We start from the raw sequence: 24,872 nt of genomic DNA, 5'->3' as shown, positions 1-24,872 counted from the left end.
TATGCCTTTTTGCAGTTATAATGTTTTGCAGTTTTCATTTAAGGCATAAATTCTGTTTTTTGTTATGGCCCTTATAACTGTAGTTTGCGTGACTTTATCCTGTTTTATTTTACCCTTACATGTTGTGTATTTTGACTGCCTTTGAAACATTTTTTTTTCTTGTAGTGCTGGAGATGGAATCTAGAGCCTTGCTTGTACTAACAGGGGTCCTATCACTGATCCATGCCTGTGGATTTTTATGGATAGTGTATTTTTTTTAGTGAATATTTATATCTCTGCTGAATAATTTCTTTGGGACTAAATTTCAGAAATTGGATTCATAAGTGAAAGTCTATGGATGTCTTTATCATGATGGAAGGGATGTGAACATACTATGCAAATTGACATGACTTTTTAAAATGATTCATGCAAATGTAATGCTATGAATTCATGTAATGCTATGAATGAGTGTTAGTTTAATTTATCATTATTGAGGGATTTTTTTTTCTCTTCTAGAGGTTCAAAACAATGTTGAAAAGTTAGTTTACATGTGTTTTATACATCGACAACAATGAGGTTTTGTTTATTTTCATTTAGCAGCAGCATCTTGATTGTGAAGTAGCTTGATATAGTTAAAGGACATGGTCTTTGAGGTCAGGTAAGGGTTTGGAGGTTAGTTAGCCATGCCTTAGATCCATGGCTTCTTGTCAATTTCCCTACCCTTTCTGAGTCTTAGAAGAATAGGATAATAGTATTTATTTAAGCCATCGGTTATGTGAATCTTGAATAAGAAAACATCTTAATCCAGTGCTCAACTCAAAAGCCATCATTATGCCTGTTAAAAGAAAATTAAAGGACAACAAACTATTCCTTTGTTAGCGTCTCAGAAACTATTGAGGCTTCCTGAAAATGCTGTAGATGTGTCAGTGAAAATGTTCTTAAATGTTTTAAGTTGGTACATCTATTTCCTTTCAGAGTATTACATTGGTTTCAGAGTCATAGTTTCAGTCTTACATGTCTCCAGTTGCCGTCTAAGTGGAATACTCTGTATTTCTCCACCTGATAAAGAGGTAGTTTAGACTCACAGTATTCAAGTGTGGTCTCAGGGGTGCACAACAGAACTATGACCTACTTTGTAGACTATGAGCTTTTGTTGAAATAGCATGAAGTTGCATTCATTTTTCTTACAGCCACATGTTCTTTGCTGACTTCCTCTCTTCAAGTTGTTCCTTTGCTGTTACTGTTATTTTTGAATCGTGGGTATTGGTTGTTGCTGGTTCTTGTGTGTCTCTCCTCTAAAACTGTTTGTGTCTTTATTCTTAATTGGTATTCTTTCTGCATATTTTCCTAGTAAATTAAAAGAATCAGATTAGAGTATTTTGTTAATAGATGCCCTTTGAGAATTGTTCTGGTTCTTACCTTTAACTTACTAGCACCTTGTGGTAACAGACCTGCCATTGTCTGTCTTGTCTGCACTGAGTAGAGTTCTCTTTTAGCATATTTCTAGTGGAGCCAGAGGGAAGGGTCTTTCTGTTTTGACCATGGAGCTGTCAGGATGCTGCCATAGAGCCAGTGGTTCTTTTACCTAGAAGAGGAAGAGAACCCCTGATCTAGTCTAACACCAAGCACTATGTAGCATAGTGAACAGCTTAGAGTTGCCACCATCCCTTCAGCCACCAGATTAGCCTTAATCTAGCAGGTGAGCTCATGCTTAACCCTAGAATTTGCTACACCCTTCTAAATTCTCAGGTCATACTGTACCTTTAGAAAAATACATTGTATTTTTTTTTTTTTTTTTTTTTTTTTTGGTTTTTCGAGACAGGGTTTCTCTGTGGCTTTGGAGCCTGTCCTGGAACTAGCTCTGTAGACCAGGCTGGTCTCGAACTCACAGAGATCCGCCTGTCTAGGACCTGATGATTATCCTTCACCTCTAATCTTTTGGAGAAGAATACATAATGGAATCATGTGGAAGAAAAGATTACATTTTCTTTGGAGTTATATACACACGTAGCAAATTAAATTCAATTTTATTCAAAATGTTATTTCTTTTGAAGAGTTTTAAGAATCGTTAGTGTTTGGTCAAAAGCATCACCCAGCTCCCTAATACCCCTTTATACAAAGAGTCTGGAATATTATAGTTGGGAGCCTTATCCCAGTCCCCTGACATGCATCTTTGGAATACTGGGCAGGAACTCCATTTCAAGCCCCCTCCCCTAGGAGTTGCCTTAGTCCAAACTCCACCTCCAAGAAAGCCTGCCAAACAATGACCCCCTCCCCAGGGAGGGTCAAGAGGGCCCACCAAACGATAACCCCTCCCTATAGGCTTGGGGAAGGTCAAGACCACTCTCACAGGCTACTTAAACTGCCCCCAGAGAATGAACACTTGGTCTCCCCTTCTTTTTCCCTCTTCATGCTTTCCTGGTGCCACCTGGGAGCTTTGGGAGCATTGCATTAAACATGGGCATCTTTTATTCAGTCGGATTTGGTCTGATTTGGAATTATTTGTGTCGGTGGAGAGGCTCATCCTAAGAAATACTCCTAATGGTTGTTGTTTAAACTGTGTACAAGGGCATTAGATTCTTGGTTATAAAAATCAGGACATTCTTATTAAAGTCCCTTTTGTTGTAGACGTATGTGTCAAGAGGTAAACATAAGGACACAATATGTAGGCTATGTTCGCTTTGTTCATCAGTGGAAACTGTAACACATATTAGGGCATTTTTACCGGTCTTGTTAGGAATAATTATGAATGTTTTGTTTGTCTTGTTAATGCTATAATATTTTGAGACAGGGACTTGTGTAGCCCAGGCTAGCCTTGAACTTTATGTAGCTGAGGATGACTTTGAGCTCCTGAGCCTCTTGTCTTTATCTCCTAAATTTTGGGATTACTGACATGGGCTACTATGTCTTTGTATTTTTTTAAAAATAACATTTTTTATCCTTTTACCAGTGTAGCAGACCTGAGTGAATGCAACCAAATAAAATATACATTGAAAATGAAGCTCATCAGAGCATCCCCAGCTAGCATGATGCCTATAAATAGGTGTAGACATCTCAGCATTGTACTGTTGCATAAGGCAGACATTAAAGTGGACAGTATCCATAATGGTGGGATTTTTCAGACCACAATTTAATATACTTATTACTTATTCACACATTTTTAAGACAAGATCTTAGGTAACCCAAGCTGAATTTGAACTCTGCTATGTAAGCAAGGATGACCTTAATTTTTGAATTTCCTGCCTCCCTATTTCTCAGGTGCTGAGACTGCAGGCATGTGCTACCAGCTCTTTCTTAATATTTCAGGTCTGTTGGCATTAACAAATTATGCACTATGTAGAACAGATTGGCATCATAGTATATAATAGTTTAGATAGTGTATTGTGTTTATATGCTGCTCACTATATGTTCTCATTTTTTAAATATTTATGAAACTTAACCAGCTGTGTGAACTAAGCAACATGGTATCTCTAAAGAAAGAGTAATTCTTTATTTTAATGTAGTGAATAGCACTAGACCCAAGAAATAGTTTTAAAATTACTCTTTTAATGCTTCATTATTTCAAATATTAAACATTTTTTTGAACAAAAAACTAGTGCACCTTAAATTTGAATACTAAAAAAGAAAAGAAAACATGTGTCATTTATCACAGTTACATTGTTTCATTGATTCTTAAATCTACCTTTTTTATATTATAGCATCCATTTTCACATTTTAGCTTCTGAAATTAAGTTGCAAAAGACAACTGTTGTATCTTAGTTTTGACTAGAACAGTATATTTAGGTTGTTGCATTTCCTCCTTATTATGCATGTCTTTTTCTTGTTTGTAGAAGTACTGCATGTCCGCTGATGTGGAGGACTCTAAATTCAGTGTTCTTACTCTTCTTCAGTATATCATAAGCGTAGGAAAATAAGAAATTGTAATAGAATTATCTATTTTCCTCATTACAGACCAAGAATTGGAGGAAGCAGGCTGACCTGAGATTAGCAGGTAGATATAAATCAACTTCTCAAAGGATGCTGAGGTTTTAGCTTGTTACTAGATGACCAAGAGGGTCCTCTTCTTGAGAATTGAGGGATATGAGCCAACTCTGAACCTTAACATATGAGAAATAGTGATCAAGGAAGACACTGACACTAATCTCTGGTTCTCACATGCATGAGCATACTCACTGCACCCCCACACAAACACATGCATGTGTATCACACACATGCAGAAAGAAAAAAACTAGACCATTGAAAAAGAACCATGCAATATAACATTTCAGTACTACTTCTCTAGTTCAGTCTCAATGCTCTTAAGAGCATCTCTCCTAAAATAAACCTCTAGTAATAATATATTTAGAATACTGTTTTCTGTTTTATTTTGTATTTGTATTGCATTAAGAAATAGATTTAAGGTATTTTCAACTGTAGGGTTCCTTTAAGTTTTTCTATTAGTAATGCCCAAGATAGGCTGATTAGTAGAGAGATGGAGGTGGGGGAAGCCAATGTAGGATAAACAATAGCATTCAGTTTTGTGGTTAACATGGGTTCAACAATAGCTAGCTCCCCCTTGGAGAAAGTAGGATCGGTATGGCAAGAAATCGAAGATTTACCTAGTACAGTCTATTGAATGTTTGTTGTTTCTCAGTATGTTAGTGAGATTAGCACATTCACTATGGAACTACAAATAATAAAGAAAATCCATACAGCCTAAGAATTTCTAGACCTGTGTTAGGAATGTAGTCTTTTAGGAAAGAACATGAAATTAGAAAGATTTAACTAATATGTTTATTACATGGATAGATTTTGCCTTTGAGCTCAGTCTTAATCTCTCAGGGGTCAGGTATTCCAAGCAGGGAGAACAGTTTGAACAAAGACATTGAGAAAGGTCAGCGGGAACATGAAACTGGAGATAGTATCATAAAGTGTCTTTATTGATGTTTGTTGAGTACGTATCATATTTTAGACATAATTTGTATTTGTTGTTTACACCAGTTGTTTCAGATAATCTTATATTTTCACTTTGCTTTCAAAGAGCTTCAAAAGCATAGGTATGCCAGAGGTGGTTCAATGGATAAGAGCATTTGCTGTTCTTGCAGAGGACCCAGGTTTGCTTCTCAGAATCCACATAGTAGTTCACAACCATCTGTAGCTCCAGCTCCAGGGGATCTGCTGCCTTTTGACCTTGTTGGGCACCAGCCACTCATGTGGTACACATATATAAGTGCGGGCAAAACACTCACACACATTGAAAACATAAATCTACAAACAGTTAAGATTGAATTAATCATGTGTATTGTAAAGAATAAAGCTTTTTTATTCAAATTCTTTTAAAATGAACTTTGATTCAAAAAAATGCTCAAGACTTATTCATGGGCTGAAAAAAAGATGTTATATTAAATACAAAACAAAATTAATTATTAAATTTATTATACTGTTCAAATATAATGTTGAATTACTTAATTTTCTCTTATGTATATGTGTGTCTGGTATGTATATGTGAATGTGTCTGTGCGGGGCGGGGGAGAGAGAGAGAGAAACAGAGAATGTTACATAGGAATGAGTGTGTGTGTTGTGGGGTGCTTGAAGTTGATGTCAGGGATCTTCCTCCACCATTTCTTGAGTCATGGTCTTTCTATCAGAGAGAGGGAGGGAGGGAGGAAGAGGGAATGATCAACCCCCATCACTCTTTGACCCTGCTCTTTGAGTCACAGTTTCTCAATCAAACCCAGAACTCACTGATGTGGCTTCTCTCTCTAGTCTTGCTAGCCAGCTTGCTCCAGATATCTCCTGTCTCTGCCATACCCAATGGGCATTTATTTGGGTTCTGGGGATCTAAATACCAGTTCTCTTGTTTGGCTTTGATCCACTGGAATCAGAATCATGTTCTTCAAACGGTCAGGGTAAAAGGAGGAGAAGAAAGGAAGCCAACAGATTACTGAGTAGAGTGGCAACAAGAAAGGTCAGCTATTGATAGGCGTGTGCTGAAAGAGGTCTTTAATAAGGTAGAGTAAAATTTTTAATTAAAGAACTACTAATTTAGGGACAGCGAGATAGCTTAGTGGGTAAAAGTGCTTGAGTTCAGTCCTCAGAACCCGCACTGGAAGGAGAGGACCAACTCTAAAGTTGTTCTCTGACCTCCACACATGGCATGAGTGTACCTACTATAGACATAAAGTTATTTTTAAAAAGAAGTACTAATTTAAAATTAAGGAAATATATATATATATTAAAATGAAGTTAAAAACTGAGAACTGACATTTCATAAGCTTTAAGAAAGACCTTTCACTATACTACAGGCTTATAGGGTAGCAGGAATAGTACTTGGCTTGAAGAAGTTGCAATCTAGGTGGAGTAAAATACGATAGAACTGTAAAATTAGACACATGTTGGACCCAAGCAGAGTGCTCTGAAATACAGAGCCTTTATTCCAGAAACATGCAAAATCTAAACTGAGGCTTGAAATTGAACAGGACTTAGTGTGAAGGTTATTTAAAGGGGGTTGGAGGTGAGTCATAACCATGAGCACCATAAACAGAACAATTTATTTCATAAGAAGGTAGAGCACACTGAGGAAAAAACAGCTTTTCCTAGTGTGATAACAAAAAAAGATACTCATTTTAGAGACACGCGTTCAGATTCTAGCTATATGCAGGTACAGCTTTGGAGAGAATTCCTGGGTCAGAATCCCAGTGACACCATGTGCTAGCTGTGTGACTTTGGGCAACTTATATAATCACTTTGTACCTTGTTTTCCTGCCTACAAAAATGGAAATAATGCCACCGTCATGAGCTAAAATACATACAGTGCTTATAACAGACGCAAACACATGTGAAGTGCAGAGGTTAGTGGCTATGTGAGGAAGAACTGGTAGTTGTATTCAGGAGTGGGGCAATACTTGAAAAAATCCCATCCTCAGTGAGAACATACTAAAGTGTATAAAGTGAGTATCCTAAGACAGACATACAGACATAATAAAAGCCTAACAAAGGCAGGAGCTATGTAAATAGGAAGAAAAGCCAGGAAAATTATTAGAAATGACAGCAGAAACAGATTAGAGTCGAGAATTAACTCAATATGGAAATGAGAGGGAGAAAGGGGTATAAACTCAGAGAAATATTTAAGGAAGGGAAGTATTAGAAACTATTAGCTCCCAACTCATGCCCAGCAAAATGAAACGTTTTTTGTTCTCAGGGTCAGTGTGTCCCTGAGAAGGGTGGAGGGAGCGATTAGGTTTTAGTAATGACACTTTACATGCAGCAAATGGTGCTTTATAGTGAGTGCTTCCTGCTCAGTTACTTAAAACGTGAGCCTATCCGTTCTTTGGGAGTTGCCTTGAAAGTGTTTTGGGCGAAGTACTTTTTCTTGGGATGAGTAGGAGATAGTGTCTGACAAGAGTTTCCCAGCTTTTCAATCCATTTACTTTTTCCTGATGGAGGAGTTAATTTCATTGGTTAAATAAACTGCCTAGGCCCATTTGATAGGCCAACCCTTAGGTGGGTGGAGTAAACAGAACAGAATGCTAGGAGAAAGAAGCCGAGTCAGTGAGTCGCCATGATTCTCTCACTCCAGACAGACGCAGGTTAAGATCTTTCCTGGTAAGCCAGCTCGTGGTGCTACACAGAATATTAGAAATGGGTTAGATCAAAATGTAAGAGCTAGCCAATAAGAGGCTGGAACTAATGGGCCAGGCAGTGTTTAAAAGAATACAGTTTCCATGTAATTATTTTGGATAAAGCTAGCCGTACGGGCGGCCGGGTGCCAGGAACTTAGCCCGCTGCTCTTCACTACATTTTCCCTTCTTCATTCCCCTCCTGATTAGGTAATGGATTTTGGAAGACTATGTTTTTCTAGGAAGTTACTCATTTCATCCAAATTTTTGAGTAACTTTGTAAGAAATCCAGAGACAAAGACTTCCTATTTTATATTTTTAATTGTGTGTGTGTGTGTGTGCTTTTGTATTCCTCTTATTTTCTTAATTTCGAGAGAGGCACTATGTACCCCTGGCTGGCCTCCTGGTCCTGCTGCAGTCTCCATGGTCTTGGGATTAAAAGACAAGCACAGACAAGCACAGTCTTTTTTTTTTTTTTTTTGGTTTTTCGAGACAGGGTTTCTCTGTAGCTTTGGAGCCTGTCCTAGAACTAGCTCTTGTAGACCAGGCTGGCCTAGAACTCACAGAGATCCGCCTGCCTCTGCCTCCCGAGTGCTGGGATTAAAGGCGTGCGCCACCACCGCCTGGCGACAAGCACAGTCTTATATGGCCTGTATTCCTGCTTTTGGTATTGGATTACCTGTGCTTTATTTTCTAAAGAACTAGCTCATGGACTTTTATTGCTTAAGGTTGACAGTTTTTTCTGTGCCATGTGTGTTTGGGACAACTGAGGGCATTTGTAAGGTATGAGTTCCAAGCTGAGAGTGCTGTGGGGACTTAGAGGAGGAAAGTAATGGGGAGAGCCGATTGGTGGAGGACTGGAGAGTACAGAAAAGGGGAGAGCCGATTGGTGGAGGACGGGGAGAGCTGATTGGCAGTTGATTTGAGAGTTCAGGCATGGGGAGAGCTGATTGGCTGTAAACATGATAGTACAGGCCCGGGGAGAGTCTATTGGGCAGTGAAACCAGAGTACAGGTACTATTTCAAGATCCTAATTCCGTTTCCTTGGTTAAATATCAATGTAGAATTGCTGGATCATATGGTAATAATTCTTTTTTAATTTTTTGTGGAATCTGTGTTTTTTTAATGACCTTATTTACATTCTTGCTAGCTATATAAGAGTTACCTCTTCTATACATCTTTACCATCATTGCTACCTTTTGTTTTTCTGGTAATAACAATCTTACTAGATATTAGATGTATCTCATTGTAACCCTAAAGCAGTATTTAATTTATTTATTAATTTTTATTGATGTGTGTGTGTGCCTATGTGAGTTCATGTGTGCCATGTCTGTACAGGTAAATGGGAAGGGCAGAGGGCATCAGATTCCCCGGAAGTGGAGTTGTAGGTTGTTGTGAGCCATCTGATGAGGGCTCTGAGAAGTGAACCTGGGCCCTCTCAAAGCAGTAAATGCTTTCAACTGCTGAGCCAAACTATAGAACTGTTTGCATTGTGTTTTAAACAGTCCTATAATACACTTAAGAACAATAATAACTTTAGGTGCTGCTTTTTTTTAAAAAAAACAAATTACTTTTTTTTTATTTTTTAAGTGTACATGTTTTACTTGCATGTATATAAATGCACTGCATATGTGCTTTGTGCCCATGGAAATTGGAAGAGGGCACCAGATCCCTGGAATTGGAGTTACAGTTTTGAGCTACCATGTGGTTGTTGGGAACTAAACCTGGGTCCTTTGCAAGAGTAACCAGTGCTCTTAACTGCTGATCTAATTCTCCAGCCCCAACTCAAGCACTTTTAAAAATGAAACATTCTTTCACTTACTAGGTTTATCTTTCTAGCTTTGCTTGGTCTTGTGTATCTTAATGCTGAAAACGAAGCCTACAGATTGTTTGACTTAATGAGGCATTGACAGTAGAACGTTAAGTATATGTGGCCCTTGCAAGAGATTTGATGTGCAACAAAGATTCCCCTTAAAGTGTGACTTACTGATTACCTCTGAGGAATGTATAAGCCAGGCAGCCCCCCCCTCCATGCTTTAGACTCTACTTCAAGCACACAGACCTCCAGGTCATGACTTAACAAGAGCAGCATACATTTGGGTAAGCCTGAGCAAAGCCGAGGTATAAAGACATTTCAATTCATCACAGAGCTTACTGCGAGTATGACAGTACTTACTGAGAGCATCTTAGTGCATTCTCTACTGCTGTGATAAAACATTATGACCAAGAGAACTTATAGAAGAATATATTTGGGCTTACTGTTCTAGAGGTGAATATGGCAGCAAGTGCCAGGTATGGTGGCACAAGCAGGGAGCTGAGAGCTTACACTTAGAATGACAAGCATGAAACAGAATGAATTGCTGGCGGGGTGAGGCCTTAAGTTCTCAAAGCCTGCCCCCAGTGACATACTTCCTCCAACAAGGTTACCTTTTCAAATAGTACCACAGTTGGGGACCAAGTGTTCAAATGCCCTTAACTATAGGGGACATTTCTCATTCAAACCACCACAGAACATCTCTCGGACTGGGTGAAATTTTGCTGGGTCTGTTTAAGTTCTCCCTAAACTTGCTTTCCCCCTTCTGTTCACTGATACAGATTTCATATTACAAATATGCTGTATCCTCAACTTCAGGAAGCCAATCTGCATTAACTTTTCTTCTTCTCAGACTAATGCTTATACAGCAAACAGGATTTAAAACATGCTCTGTGTTTCATTGAAGAAGCACAAGGATAGGTGTTACAGCAGGTTGTAGCCAGGTTAATGATACTGTGTAAACACAGATTAGTGATCAGATCATGAACATGAACTACTCTTTCCAGGTCACTCTCCTCACTTGTAAAATGAGTATGACAGATTCTTTCCTTGAGATGTTTAGTTTAGATTTGGTTATTCATGTGATTGAGGGTGTGGATTTGGAGCAGCGTGTGGGAGGACACAGGCAGAAAGGTTTTTCTAGTATGATGACTAATCTCAATTGTCAGCATGACTGGGAGAGAAACTTCATAGAATACAGAGTCCAGAGCTATCTATGAGAGCATTTTCACTAGTGGGTGGACCAGTCCTGAGTGTAAGAAGCACCATCTAATAGCCTGGGAGCTTAGATGGGGTACAGGGATAAAAGGAAGCTCAGTCACAGGCCCTCTCAGGCCAAGCTTTGATTCAAGAATGGGGAGGTAAATTGTCACCATTCCGTGGGAAAATTTATAGGAAAAAGTAGGCATGATGTATGGGACTTTACACATATAAGCACACAGACACAGCATTTGTTCATAATACTAGTAAGCCAGCATTTAGTGATTACTTTCTCTAACCGATACTTAATACAAATTAAACATGTCTGCCCTGAAATTATCAGAAATAATGAAACTTTTTGAGCAGCCTGGGTTATTGCATCTAGTAAAGTTTATATGTATCAGATATTTCAAATTTTGAAAAACAATGAAATCTGAAACACTTCTGGGCCCAAGCATTTCATGGAGCAGACATTCAACCTGTAAAGAGGCAACTGAACTATTATTAATAAATTTCACCTCTCTAGGTTATGAGAGGTGAATAATCATCTGGATAATTTGATATATTTTTTGACATCTTAGAATAATTTTAATTATGGAAGCATATACCAAATAAAGTAAAACTCTTTTATTTTTCCTTTGCAGTAAGAAAAGTGGAAAACCACCATTACGAAACAATGAGGTAAGGATTTTAAGTCTACTTTTGGGGATGGTTTGTATTATTTAGTTAATTTTGTTGCATAGTTTTGAATTAGGATGAAGTCAGAGTTTTAGAATGAAGTTTTAAAAATAATCACTTCCAACCTTCAGGGTATATAGAACTATAGGACTTCTCTTTAAAGAGTCCTACCTAGTGTCTTCTAGAATTGCTCCTAGTATCTGTTCATGGAAAGCACTCTTGTAAGGAGGCAGTTATGACTATTATTAGATTTGTTTTGACTATTATTTTTATTATGACTATTATTAGATGATGAGATTCATTGCCCATGTAGCTTTGTTTTTCTTCTTTTTATTGAGACAGGATCTCACTATCTGTATAGTCTTGGATGGCCTTAAACCCTTTATTCTCCTACATCAGCCTCCTTAGTATATTTATTTAGCATATGTGTAACACTATGATGAGAAACTTTTTCTTCAAATATTTATAACATCATTTTTATCTTTTTAAAATTCTGGATACATACTTCTGGACTTATCCTAGAATTCCTTAGACATACTTAAAATAGAATACAGTTACCCAAAGGAGGTTTAACTAGCATCAAATACATCAACACTGCTAAATTACTTAGTGCAAATATCATATTGCTAATATTCAGCCTAACATGAATATTATTTATTTATAACTTTCACATTAAGTTATTGGCAAATTATAATCTCTAGGTATCTTTTGATGATCTCTCTGATAACAGATCCTCTATTTTTATATTTACCAACTGAATTTCTTTTACAGTTTTTTTTTTTGTATGTTTTTCAAGACAGAATTTCTTTGTAACTTTGGAGCCTGTCCTATAACTCTCTTTGTAGACCAGGCTGGCCTTGAACTCACTGATTCGACTGTCTCTGCCTCCCAAGTACTGGGATTAAAGACGTGTGCTACCACTGCCCGGCAAAAAGTTTTAATACTGAATTAAAACAATAAACTAGGGCTGGAGATACCACTCAGCAGTTAAGAGCACTTGTTCTTATAGAGGATCTGGGTTGGATTCCTAGAACGCACATGGTAGCTGACAAAGCTCTATTTTGATTTCTGTGGGCATGGAACATGCATGTGATACAAACATGTAAATGAAGGCATAGGGGTGAAGAGTGACCTTAATGGAGAATTACAAGTTTTGCTATGATTAGATATTGTCACAGAGAACAGAGAGACAAACTGAGATAGAAAGGGTTGGGATGTAAGAGTGTAATTTTGGTGCTTAGTCAATTCTAGCAATATCTTTAAGCAAGAAAAAAAAGGCATATTAAACTTGTATGTAATAGCCTGTACTAAAATACTAGGTATAAGAATTACATTCAAAACTATACTAGTAGTTCAGACAGTTAAAGCCAATAAACTGACATGGGGATAAATACCATTTATTTGCTAAAAAGTGTCAACTGAATTACTATATAACCCTAAATTCCACACTAAGTTACAGACCATGCAAGAGAAGTAAAAACATATATCCACCTCAAAACTGGTATATGCATGTTCATAGCTGCATTACACAGAGAAACCCTATTTCAACCCCCCACTCTCCAAAAACAAAACAAAAGCCAAAAAAACAAAACAAAAAGCAAACAACAAAAAAACCCCAAAACTATTCATTTAACAGTCATTTAGGTATTAATAAAATTAAAACATATTTATACAAATACTGTATAGTCATAGTTACTCTGTCATGGGCATTTGTTTGTTGAGAACATAGTAGTTAAACAAGTGAACTGTTGCCTGTGGGGTTTGTAAAAGGATGGGTGGGATGTGTTTTGGAGTAGCTTGTAGTTTTCAGGGTCTCTTTCTTATTCTCTCCCTTTAAGGGCAGTAAATACTCCCTACCAAAAGCTGTAGAGACCCCTTTCTCCTTAGCTTCGCAAATGATTTGTATTTCTGTTTTCTTGCATGGTTGAAAACAAATCTCTAAGGGAAAAGCCATTATCTTGTCTTAAATCTCTGTCCTGACAACAGATTCTTACCCCTCTATGTCCTTTATGCTCTGTTCTTTGTAGGCACTCCTAACTTTTGTCATTTGTGTTCTCTATAGTCCAGCATCTTGCTAAGTGTGCCCACCAGTGGACTTCCCAGCACCGTGTGCATGTGCACAAAAGCCTGCTGTTACTTGTGCTTTAATCCCTTCTTTCTCCACTTTTTAGTTTAAATGTTGAGATCTGTCGGTGTCTCCCTGCCCAAATTATTCTTTTTCTCTTGATTCTGACTAATTGATCTGTAGTTATTTACTTCTTAATTTACTTTTGTCTGCGTTCCCTCTAATAGATGTGGATTGCATGTGGTAAAGGGTTGCATTTTGGAAACGTTAAGTGATAAATCTAGTAACCCAGACTCTTTTTTTTGGGGGGGGGGGGTTCGTTGTTGGTTGGTTGGGTTTGCTTTTGTTTTGTTTTTCTAGGCTGGGTTTCTCTGTGTAGCCCTGGCTGTCCTGGAATTCTATTTGTAGATTAGGCTGGCCTTGAACTACTTCCACAGTGTTGGGACTAAAGGCCTGCAGAAGTTTCTTTAAATTAGAAAAAATCATGTTCAGGATTTTTAAAAAGTTTCTATTTATTGAGAAGTGTAGGCTAGGGTTGTAGGACAGTGGTAGTGGGGTACATGCCTACCATAAGGCCCTGGTTTCAATACCTGTCACTGCAAATATAAGTCAGTAAATACTTGACGACTTTATTGTTCACTTAGAGCTTCATCCACACTGCTCACTTTGTTGTCCCTGTTTATCCCCACTGGTTTTTATTCGATTATGCTCTTTTCTCGGAGCACACCTCATGTCTCTTTTCACCTTTTAGGTAATTCTGTTTTCTTGGGCTCTGTCTGAATCTGCAGAGCTGCTCAACTGTGCACTCTAAATTCATCTGTCCATCTTAACACTTTTCTATGCAACTATTTTTAATGTGGCCCTGTAATCACTGCATTTGTTGCAGCTATCTTAAATATGCTCTGTAATCACTGCACTACTGCAACTAATTTAAATGCGGTTCTGTAATCACTGCATTTGTTGCAGCCATCTTAAGTGTGGCTCTGTAATCACTGTGCATATATGTAGCTATCATCTTAAAATGGTCCTTTTCCTCTCTAAATGTAGAAAGAAGGAAAGAAAGAGCGAGCTGTGGTGGACAGAGTGTTTTTATCAAGGCTCTCACGGATCCTGAAAATCATGGTACCTAGAACATTTTGTAAAGAGGTAAGTCTTCTGAAATTATAATACTATATGTTTAACTTACCATACTCAGAACAATAGGTCATAGCAATTCAGGTAAGATGTTTTCTGTGTAGGTAAAGAAGACTATTAAATGTGTCTCTAAGTTAGCACCTGTATTGCTGATGTAACCATTCCCTGCTCGTCACTTTTTAACACGTGCTTGTCTAGTAGACGCTTGTGATGATTTATGTTATCTGGATCCGCTGGGTCAGCACACCTTCATGGTCCATGTGGTTTTAATCTTTTCCTGCCTTAGCTGCATCCTCTCCTGTTCCCTTAGTCTGTGTAATGATTTCCCATGCCACAGTACTTTTGCTGTTCTAGCCTTTCCTGTCCTCTCACTTCCACAGACTCACACAACTCTGTTTGACTGACTTCGTTGCTTTTTATGTTTAACTCTTGCTTTAAATGCTCAAGTTGAAAGCCCTAAGGAACCTGGACCGTGTTAGAGACTTTTTATTTAACAAGCTAAATCTCATTTATTAAACTTGTACAAAACTTTAAGCTTCAGTATTTGTTAATTGTTTAGTTAACACAGTAACTATTACTAGTTTTCTTTATTAAAGTAGTATATTAAAAATAAATTAGAAATCACAAATTACCAAGCCAGGTAATCTTAAATTACTTGTCCAGTTTCCACCGTTGACTTTTTTGTGTGGTATAATTTTAAGTTCCTTTTAATCTTTATTTAAAGTTTATTATAGATAAAATATAAACAAATATTGTTAGAATACAACTCAGAAATTTGAAACCAAAAACTTCACCAAGTTATTGTTTCTTTTAACATTTTGACATACATTTACTTTACTCTATATGGTTTATTTTAGACAGGCTACTTAATACTTATTGCTGTTATGCTGGTCTCTCGAACATACTGTGATGTTTGGATGATTCAAAATGGGACTCTCATTGAAAGGTACTTGCTCTTTCACCTTTTTCTTTTATGTGTGAAATAGTAGTTTTCCTTGTATTTAAGCATTGCCATTATAAGCAAAAAAAAAAAATAGGGTAAATACATTGAAGTCTAGTCATGTGTTTGTTCATTTACATAAACAGTTTTTGGAATATTTCCTGTGTATCAGGTACAAGATGGCAGGGATGTGTACCAGTGAACAGGAGAAATTCTGTCCCAAGCCTTGTGGAGCTGACAGTGTGTAAAAGAGTACAGACAAGCCAGAAACTAAAGTGCAGTGTAACAGGTGCTATTATTGAAGCTTAAAAGAGCAGGCAAGTAGCCAGTGTCTAAAATTAATAAAGTAATTTGGAAGAACGTGCCAAATCGGTGAGGCATATAGAGTTTGCCTTTTTGTTTTTAATAGGAATAGAAGAAGACTTTTCTGATTCTAAACTTAATTTTTTCATGGTTTTTATTATATTTCTGACATATCTTAATCACTGCAATTGAAAATTTTGGATTTAATACTGAAAATGGCAGTTGGGATCTCTCAAGTTGTTGTAATACTTATTAATTGTTAAAGAAACTACTATTATAATATGAATGACAAAGTGAAGATTTTTATTGGAATTCTTTTTTGTAGTATAGAATGTTTATTGGCTATGTATTAAAATACATAATCTAATGTAACTTTTTGGATAATGTATCCAAGCTTTTGAAATATCTTAAAATGCTGTTTTTTATTTCGATCCTTGATCTGTGGGAAATGTGCTTTATGTCATTTTTGACTCATTTCTGAAAGAAAGTGAAGAAGGGATAAAAGCCCTTTGTAACATGTATACGTAAATTATCTAGGCTTTCAGACTCAACAGGGATCTCTCTGAATGTATGTGCATTTCTTGTAGGCCACGTGGATTTAGAGTGTTCGTCCCTTCTTTGGAAGGACAGCAGCCGCTTTTGCTGTTCTCCTCAGTGTCCTTCTCTGTTTGGTTGTCAGTATTTACTGGTTATGGGATACTGTGTATTGTGGGAGCCAAGGGCAGGCTGTGCTTTGGTAGTTGCTCTTCCAAAAGCATCTTGTTTGTCCTGCCATTTATTAATTACAGGTTTTTGTTTGCCCACTCTTCTGACTCAGCTCGAGGTTTTTCACAGTACTGTAAAATCTCCACAGCACACCTAATGTAATTATTGCCGAGCACACCAGGCAATCTAATTTTATATCCCTGTTTTCACCCCACCCCATGCCTCTGTAGTTTTTCTGGGTGCCTGAATTTTTTATTGTTATTTTCCCTGTTTACTTTTTCATTTTGGTAGACACAGTCTTTTTCTAAGAACAGGCCAAGGAAAGTAAAATTTTGAGACCTTGTGGTTCTGAAAATGTCTTCTATGTTCACACTCAGTGGTTGAGCTGTGTTTATGCATTCCAGTTTGAAAATCATTTGTCGGGGGCTGGAGAGATGGCTCAGTGGTTAAGAGCATTGCCTGCTCTTCCCAAGGTCCTGATTTCAATTCCTGGCAACCACATGGTGGCTCACAACCATCTATCTGTAATGAGATCTGGTCTCCTCTTCTGGCCTGCAGACATACACACAGACAGAATATTGTATGCATAATAAATAAATAAATATTTTTTTTAAAAAAAAAAAAGAAAATCATTTGTCATTAGCTTTTGAAGATCTCACTCTGTGGCTTCTAGTTCTCAACTTGACTGCAGATGTAGAAACATCAGTACGACACATCTTAAGAATTGCCGATGCCTAGGCCTCGCACTGGCTGAGATAGCCCAGGTGATTCTAATTTGCAGGAAGTTTTCACTACCTGTCATGTCTGACGCTTTAATTCTATTACTAGAAAAATTCTCCACACTTATTTTCTAGAGAGTTTTTGATACAACTTTATTCCCAAGAAACATCTTTTGTAGGATTCCTCATTTTTATAGTGGTCATACTTTCATTTTTTTTTCATTTCTAAAGCTATTACCTTTTTTTTTAGTTATTTTGTTTGTTTTGTCATTTAGTTCCCAGTATTATTTCTGTGTCCTTACTGGTCCTTGTTTGTTAGAGGATTTTTTCAAGCAGCTTTTGGCTCTTGACTGGGAATTCACAGTTAGGAGTGATTGCTTTAGAAAACAGTGTTGGTCATCTGATTTCCCTTGGAGGATGCCTGTAGGAGTCTTTAAGTGTGCGCGTGCTCCATTTATATAAGTTGTAAGCCCAAGTAATTTGAGGTCTTCGTATGATAGATACACAGAAGACATTTCTAACCTTCCATATGGTTTGTAAAATTTCATGTTTTTCTCTGATAATTTTGTCTTTAATTTTAAGTGTCTCTCCAATTGTTACAGTTTTTACAAATGATATTGCATTTGTGTGTGGTGAAAGTATATAATTTATGCCTACTATAAATATTATTATGTTAAGTATCTGAATAGAATTGCATAAAAATGATACAGTATTGAATATTACTTTATCTCTTAAAGAATAAAATGGAAAATTGTGTTTTTAAAGTTTTTTCCTTTCCGATATTATAAATTCATTCTTCTATAGTCCAAAATAGTAATTTTTATGTACTAGATATTTCTATTTTTTATTGGTTTTCTTACATACTTAGTAACATGGAAAATGAATTGCTGAGAGTAGGTAGTACATAATTCAATTGATGATGATGGACATGAGCCAATTTATAATTCTGATAGCCTACTGGGTGTCTAGTTTTGCATCTAATTGTGAAGCTAAAAATTCTTTTCTACAAGTTTTCTTGAAGTTTTGTTTTATTTAAAATAATTATTTAGGAGTTGAGTGTGATGGCATACACCTGTAATCCCAGCTCTAAGGAGACTATGCAGGAGGATTGTACATTTGGGGCCAGCCTGTACTCTATTGCAAGACCTTGCCTAAAATAAAATAAAAATTTTAATTATTTTTCACTGAGCATGGGCTTTGAGGTTTCAGAAGTAGCTCTGCAAGCTCTCTCTCTCTCTCTGTCTCTCTCTCTCTCTGGTCATGGCATTTCTCACAGAAAGTAACTAAGATGGCTTCCTCTGCAATACTCTTCTTGAGCTTCAGTAATGTATGGGACTTTGACAGTTGGTTAAATACAAATATTTATGAGTTGTTTACTTTAAAATAGTTTAAATATTGCAGGACAATTTTATTTTAAAAATTGACACATTTTTGTATTTATTAAAGTTACATTTTCCTTTTTGACTCTTCTGAGTAGGTTTAGAGTTTCCAGGAGCTTTGTTAGTGTCATTAAGCGCTGCATTTTATCCTCTTTCATATGCAGGACTTATTTGTTAGTAATGGCCAAAATGTGTGTAGAGTGAGCAGATTATAATAGGCCAGACGTTGTAAGGTAGAAACTAGTAATGCCACAGTGTGGAAGAGGACCCTCTTAACTGTGGCTACTTTATCCAGCCATAAAGATGCATTTATTTTTTTATCTGTTTGTCATAGGCATTATTTCTAAAGTACCAAACAGTCTTTCATAAATGTCCTTATGTCTTGGGGAGTAATAGTGACTAGATTACTCATTGTTAATTATTTTTCTTTTGCAGTGGAATAATAAGCAGAAGTGTGGCTTTATTCAAGGAACCATTTTTTAAATTTATGGCAGCTACTCCATTGGTAAACCCTGCACAGCGATGGGTGGCATGTGCTGCACCAAATGTTATGCATAGTTTCAAGTGCCTCACAGCTTGGGCAGCGCGAAAGCACTTCAGTTTTCTGTAGTTGGATTCAGTTTTAACTGAAACCTAGAAGCTTTTTTGCACTGTCCTAATTGCTTCATATTTCAAGTAGAATTATTGCTATAAACAATATCATAGTACTATTCCATTTTTCCCTTCTACTTCAGCTTTTAAAAAGACCACTATTTCTTTATAGAAAATTGCCTATTTTATTTTTCCATTAGTATAAGGTAACATTTCCTAGAAGTTTTGTTAAGAAATAGAGCATGCTGTAAAACATTTAAAGATTTTTATATATTAAAGTCTTTGAGAAGATCCTTGGTAAAGATGTTTGATAACTTTGTTTAATCCATATTTCTCCAAATTTATTTACCTACTCCCTCATTAAAAAATAAATTATTTCCTTATCACATACTAGTCAGGTAGTTGGGAGATCTAGGCAAATTGTTTTCTGCCATGTTTCTCCCAAAAAAGAGAATGCGTGTGCATACATACATACATACATATATATATATATACACATATATATATATATACATAATACGTGTATGCATACATACTTCTCTGAAAAGAAAGTTCTGTGATCACACATTTTACCTCTTTAAAAAATACACATGCATAGTATACTACCATCATAATGGCTTTCAAACTCTTGTTAGGATTTATTTTTATTTTATGTTTATGGATTTTCTGCATGAGTGTGTGTGCGCCATATGCATGCCTAGTACCCGCAGAGGCTGGAAGAGAGCTACAGACAGTTGTTAGCTGCCATGTGGTTGCTGGGATCCAAACCCAGGTCCTCAGCAAGAAGAGCAAGTGCTCTTTACTGTCAAGGCATCTCTCCACTCCTGTCTTTCAAACTCTTAAATAAAGTAGTAGAGCCCTTCTTTTAGATTCTTTTGAAGTATGTATTTTTTTTAATATTTATTTATTTATTTATTTATTATGTATACAATATTCTGTCTGTGTTATGCCTGAAGGCCAGAAGAGGGCAGCAGACCCCATTACAGATGGTTGTGAGCCACCATGTGGTTGCTGGGAATTGAACTCAAGATCTTTGGAAGAGCAGGCAATGCTCTTAACCTCTGAGCCATCTCTCCAGCCCCCTGAAGTATGTATTTTAAAGGCAGATAAATACATAAAACAGACCAAAAGCAGATAAAAGAGGAGCTGATTTTGCTAATCTGAGTTAGGGACGTAAAGCTTTTATAGACTGATTCTGATGCTTCTCTAGTGTGCCAGCCAGTCCCAGGATTAGCCAGCCAGAACCTGCAAGTGAAGTCTCATTACCTCTCTTTCAAAAAAAAAGACAGAGTCTCAGTATGTAGCCCTGACTAACCCGAATCTCTTTATAGACCAGACTGGCCTCAAATTCACAGAGATCTACCTGCTTCTGAGCTTCTGATTGCTGAGATTAAAGTTGTGCACCACCACACCTCATTTTTTTTTTCTTTGAAACTTTACTAGAGTCTAGCCAGGCTGTCTTAGATTACTTATACTCTATCAGTAACAGTATTGAGTAGTTGCAACAAGAACTTTAGGACCACAAAGCCTACACTAATTACCTCTCCCCTATCAAGCTGGCTGAGGTAGCCCTCTTACTCTTTCTACTGCCGTTAGTTCATTCCAGTGAGAATCAAGGATGCTAAAATATTTAAAGCAAGCAAATACTACTCTGGTTTGTCTGTAATATCCCAGAATTCTGGGGTGCTGTAACCCAGAACCTTGCATATGCTAACTAAGCACAGGTTCTACAGTTCTCCCCTGGAGTACATCTGTAGCCCTTGGTTGCTGTTTTTGCTTCCTCTTATCTTCAGAGTCAGGGTCAAGCTAGCCGTTAAAAGGTTTCAAAACTTGTGAACATTTTTCTAAGATTTTTTTTCTTATTTCTTAATGATTCAGTAGAAATTCCCAATTAGAATTAGAACTCTAGGCTTTCTAATGTTACATTTAACTTCTTTTGCAACTAATGCATTGCATGTGGTGGTTTGCAGTGGCATCATTGGTCGTAACAGCAAAGATTTCAAGAGATACTTATTCAACTTCATCGCTGCCATGCCTCTTGTAAGTGCATTTCTTTAGAACTCTTATTTGTGAGAACTTTGCACCTCATTAAATCTTGAATTTGTTCTTACTAACTTTAAAGATTTGTGGTATTAAATTCTAATTTTGTGTTAAATTTTGTATAGTTTATGTCCTAATTTTTCAGTGTAAACCTTTACACTTAATTGAAAATTTTAAAAAATGTTATTTAGTTTGATTTTATTTATGTTGGTGTGTGTGTGTAATGTAGCACACACACATGTACACACATATGTACACACATATGTACACACATATGTACACACATATGTACACACATGTACACACATATGTACACACATGTACACACACATGTATGTTGTTTTCTTTCTCCTTTTCTCTAGTTGTTGTCCCCCACACACTTTCCTCCCCTTTCTCTCTCTCCTTTTGTTTCTCTCTCCCTCTTTTCCTTTCAACTCTCTGCTGACCAGGTTTTCTCCAGTGTTTAACCACATTCGTGTAAATGGCAATAGCACCTCTCTCCCACTTGGGACAACTGAAAACATTTCCAGGCTGTGAAATTGGGAGTAAGATGGGCAAACTACCCAGGATATTGATTGAAAACAACAGTTGCAACATGAACCACTGTTAAACTGGTCTATTTGAGTTTACTTAGAAATTAGTTTAGGCTAAAACTCAAATGATTTTCTTACCTTGGTTTTTATTTTTATTTTCATGGCCCTATAAGACTTTTAATGTCCATATTTGGAAGGAGAAAAGAGGAATTTGCTTGTGAAATCTAATTTATCTATAGTTTAGTATTTGAGGATGGGCATACATAAGTTTTAGACCTTTTCAATTAAAAACTTTTCAATTAAAAAGCATGATGTGGAGTTTAAAGTGAGTTTAAACAGAACTGTGGACGGATTGGTTTAATGGTGGGGTAGATTAGTAAAGTGGTCTAGAATAATCCGGGAAGTAACATAAAACTCACACTTTGAAAACTAAGACACATGGCGTGTGACCAACACTGGCCCTCTAGGTCGTAGTGTTGATAGAGGAGCAAATGTAGAAATACAAGTTTATGAACTTATAAACTGCCTTTCAGGTAGAAATTGGAAAGATTTGCATATTTGATTACCCAGAAGGGATTTCATAATGTTTTAAAAATTAAGCTCCAAGTTAGAGGGTAATTAAATATACACAGCTTAGCTTATTACTTTTGAATTTTATAAAACATAAAACAGAACTGAATTACAGTATTGCCTATGAGTGAAGATGATCAGAACTTGTAGATACAGAAACTGATAGAGAAGTAAATTGCAGTTTAGTAAATAGAAGTTGAAGCAAAACCGATAATGCTTGTTTATTTGTTTTAGATCTCTCTGGTTAATAACTTCTTGAAGTATGGGTTAAATGAGCTCAAACTGTGCTTCCGAGTAAGGCTCACCAGATACCTCTATGAGGAGTATCTCCAGTAAGTGACACTCTTAATACTTAAACTGGACAGTAGTGCTATGGTAGCAGACGGTTTTCTTGTTTACTGGATTGTTTTCAAGAAAATGTCTTAGACTAGGCGCATATGGGGAGGAGTGATGGGGCTCTCTAGTCCTAGCTCTTCTATCAGCCACCAAATCACCCTTTTCCGGGCTTGCGTCCCCATATCTGACGTAAGTTAGGACAGTTCTCAGAGTGTCTAGACTGGTATGTTTGTGTGTTTATGCAGAGGGTGGTGTGATATGAATGCCTGGTTTCCGTAATTGCTGTTTTGAAATCACTTTAATTGCCCTTTCAGAGCGTTCACCTATTATAAAATGGGCAACCTGGATAACAGAATAGCAAATCCAGACCAGCTGCTTACACAAGATGTAGAAAAATTTTGTAACAGTGTAGTTGATCTGTATTCAAATCTTAGCAAGGTAAGTTTACCTACTTAAAAATTTTTGGTTAAATTTGTTGAATTTTGAATCTGAGCAAATTTATATAGGATTGATTGGGGTAAAAGGGAGTAGTGTATAGATAATTCTTTTAAAAGAAAATTGGGGTAACTATAATTGTTTTAATTATATAATTAATTTAAAAATCTTGTTTCTGTGAAGTATTTGGCTTAGAATTGAAATTAGTGCCTCACAAAAGTTCTCTAAGAATTTTGTGGACTGATTTCAGAGCCAAAGGATCTCCTTCCCTCTTTTCTTCTAGACTTGTTACAGGCTTGACTTTTCAGTTTGTATTTCCAATTACACATCCATAAAATGAGATGAGACTTCCTGTTTCTCTTCTTCAGTATCATTCTATGTGAAAAAGTAACTGTGTGTGTGCGTGCACGTGCATATGCATGTGTCGAATGTATTCATGTATGCAGGGGACACAGCATGCAAGTGGAGGGCCAAGGACAGTTCTTACCTTCCACCTGTATTGGAGATAGCATCTCTCTTGATGGTCATTATTGTGTTTACGCTAGCTAGCCCACAAGCTTCTGGTGATTCTCCTATCTCCAGAGAGGGGCATGCTGGGATTACAGATGCTTGTGCTGCCGTGTTCTGGAGATCATGACTTAGATGGTCAGGCTTTCATGGCAAACAGTTTATCCATTGAGCCATTTCCCTAGCACCTCTCTCTTCAGTATATTAATAGATCTATGGAGCTAATTTTGTACAGAAACTATTACATATTCTTTCCTCTTAGCACTTGAGCAAATCTGCAGTTCATAAAGTGTCATAGTCGTAATAGAGAAATGTTCTAAAATTAATTATACTGTTTCTATGCACTATAGTGCATTCTCTCTTTTAAACATCAATTTAATTCCTGACATAAATTATGAACATTATTTTTGGCCAGTAACCTTTACATATATTTGAATTGAATTTTTAAAATAGTTTAAGCTCTTACTAATATGCAGGACAAAGAGAAAGGGTAAGATACATCTTTGTATGAGCCAGTTTATAAAGCAAGCCATTTGTATTAGTACTCATGTTTTAGACTTCAAATAATGAACACATTTTGGGTTCCTTGAAAAGGTTAAAGTACATGTTACTGTCAGAACACTGGTTGAATTTGTTCTCAGTGAGTAGCAGTACTTTAATGTGTTGAAACTTTAGAATTGTATCATCAAATAAGTTCATAGATTCATAAGGCTATGTCATATGACTCACTTGATTATTTCATTTATGTCATTGTTATAATAAAGTAATAGGCTCAAACTGTATTACAGAAGAAGGACCCTCTCATTTTACAGATGAAATTATATCAAAATCAGAAAAATACATAGCAGATTTGGAATTATAACTCAAGTAATTTTGTTTAATGTCTTTATATTACTGTGTTATTAATGGGTGATTCCCCCACTTGATGCTCAGTAGTCATTGTTTGGGATATCTCCATTTCAAGAGACTTAATTCTGTATATTCTAATGTTTATTTTACAGCCATTTTTAGACATAGTTTTATATATTTTCAAGTTAACAAGTGCGATTGGAGCTCAGGTGAGTCCACTTTGATTCTTTCATGTTTGGATGCATTTTTTGCACATGTACACACACACACACACGACATACACTCACACATGGAGGTCACAGGACTACTTGTAGGAGTTTTATATTCTCCTTCCACTATGTAGGGTTCCAGGGATTAAGCTCAGCCTTGGCAAAAAGTGTCTTTACCCACTGAGACATATTGCTACTCCTGCTCTACATTTTAAAATCTACAGTGCTGTGTTGTGATCATTGTGAAGGTCTAAGAAAAAAAAATTAAGCTCGAGGACATCTTCACACT

The 24,872-nt window shown here is 36.7% G+C and overlaps 1 protein-coding gene across 4 annotated transcripts in view; it reads left to right on the top strand.

The window, feature by feature from the left end:
- The window catches only part of Abcd3 (ATP binding cassette subfamily D member 3), a 55,005-nt gene that overhangs the window by 5,624 nt on the left and 24,509 nt on the right, over window positions 1-24,872 (top strand). For 2 of the 4 annotated variants that reach the window (XM_057793169.1, XM_057793172.1), the window contains exons 2-8: window positions 11,235-11,271; window positions 14,381-14,479; window positions 15,325-15,413; window positions 21,075-21,144; window positions 22,482-22,579; window positions 22,898-23,021; window positions 24,527-24,583. In XM_057793169.1, coding sequence (XP_057649152.1) covers window positions 11,235-11,271; window positions 14,381-14,479; window positions 15,325-15,413; window positions 21,075-21,144; window positions 22,482-22,579; window positions 22,898-23,021; window positions 24,527-24,583 — 574 coding nt within the window. Of the gene's footprint in view, window positions 1-3,947; window positions 3,971-11,234; window positions 11,272-14,380; window positions 14,480-15,324; window positions 15,414-18,948; window positions 19,019-21,074; window positions 21,145-22,481; window positions 22,580-22,897; window positions 23,022-24,526; window positions 24,584-24,872 lie in introns of those variants that run through there. The other 2 variants (XM_057793171.1, XM_057793170.1) reach the window with 2 other exon arrangements.

The sequence above is a fragment of the Chionomys nivalis genome, chromosome 18 (assembly GCF_950005125.1).
Source record: "Chionomys nivalis chromosome 18, mChiNiv1.1, whole genome shotgun sequence".
Lineage (NCBI taxonomy): Eukaryota > Metazoa > Chordata > Mammalia > Rodentia > Cricetidae > Chionomys > Chionomys nivalis.
The sequence above is the reverse complement of the archived record's forward strand: the minus strand, read 5'-3'. Positions and strand labels throughout refer to the sequence as shown.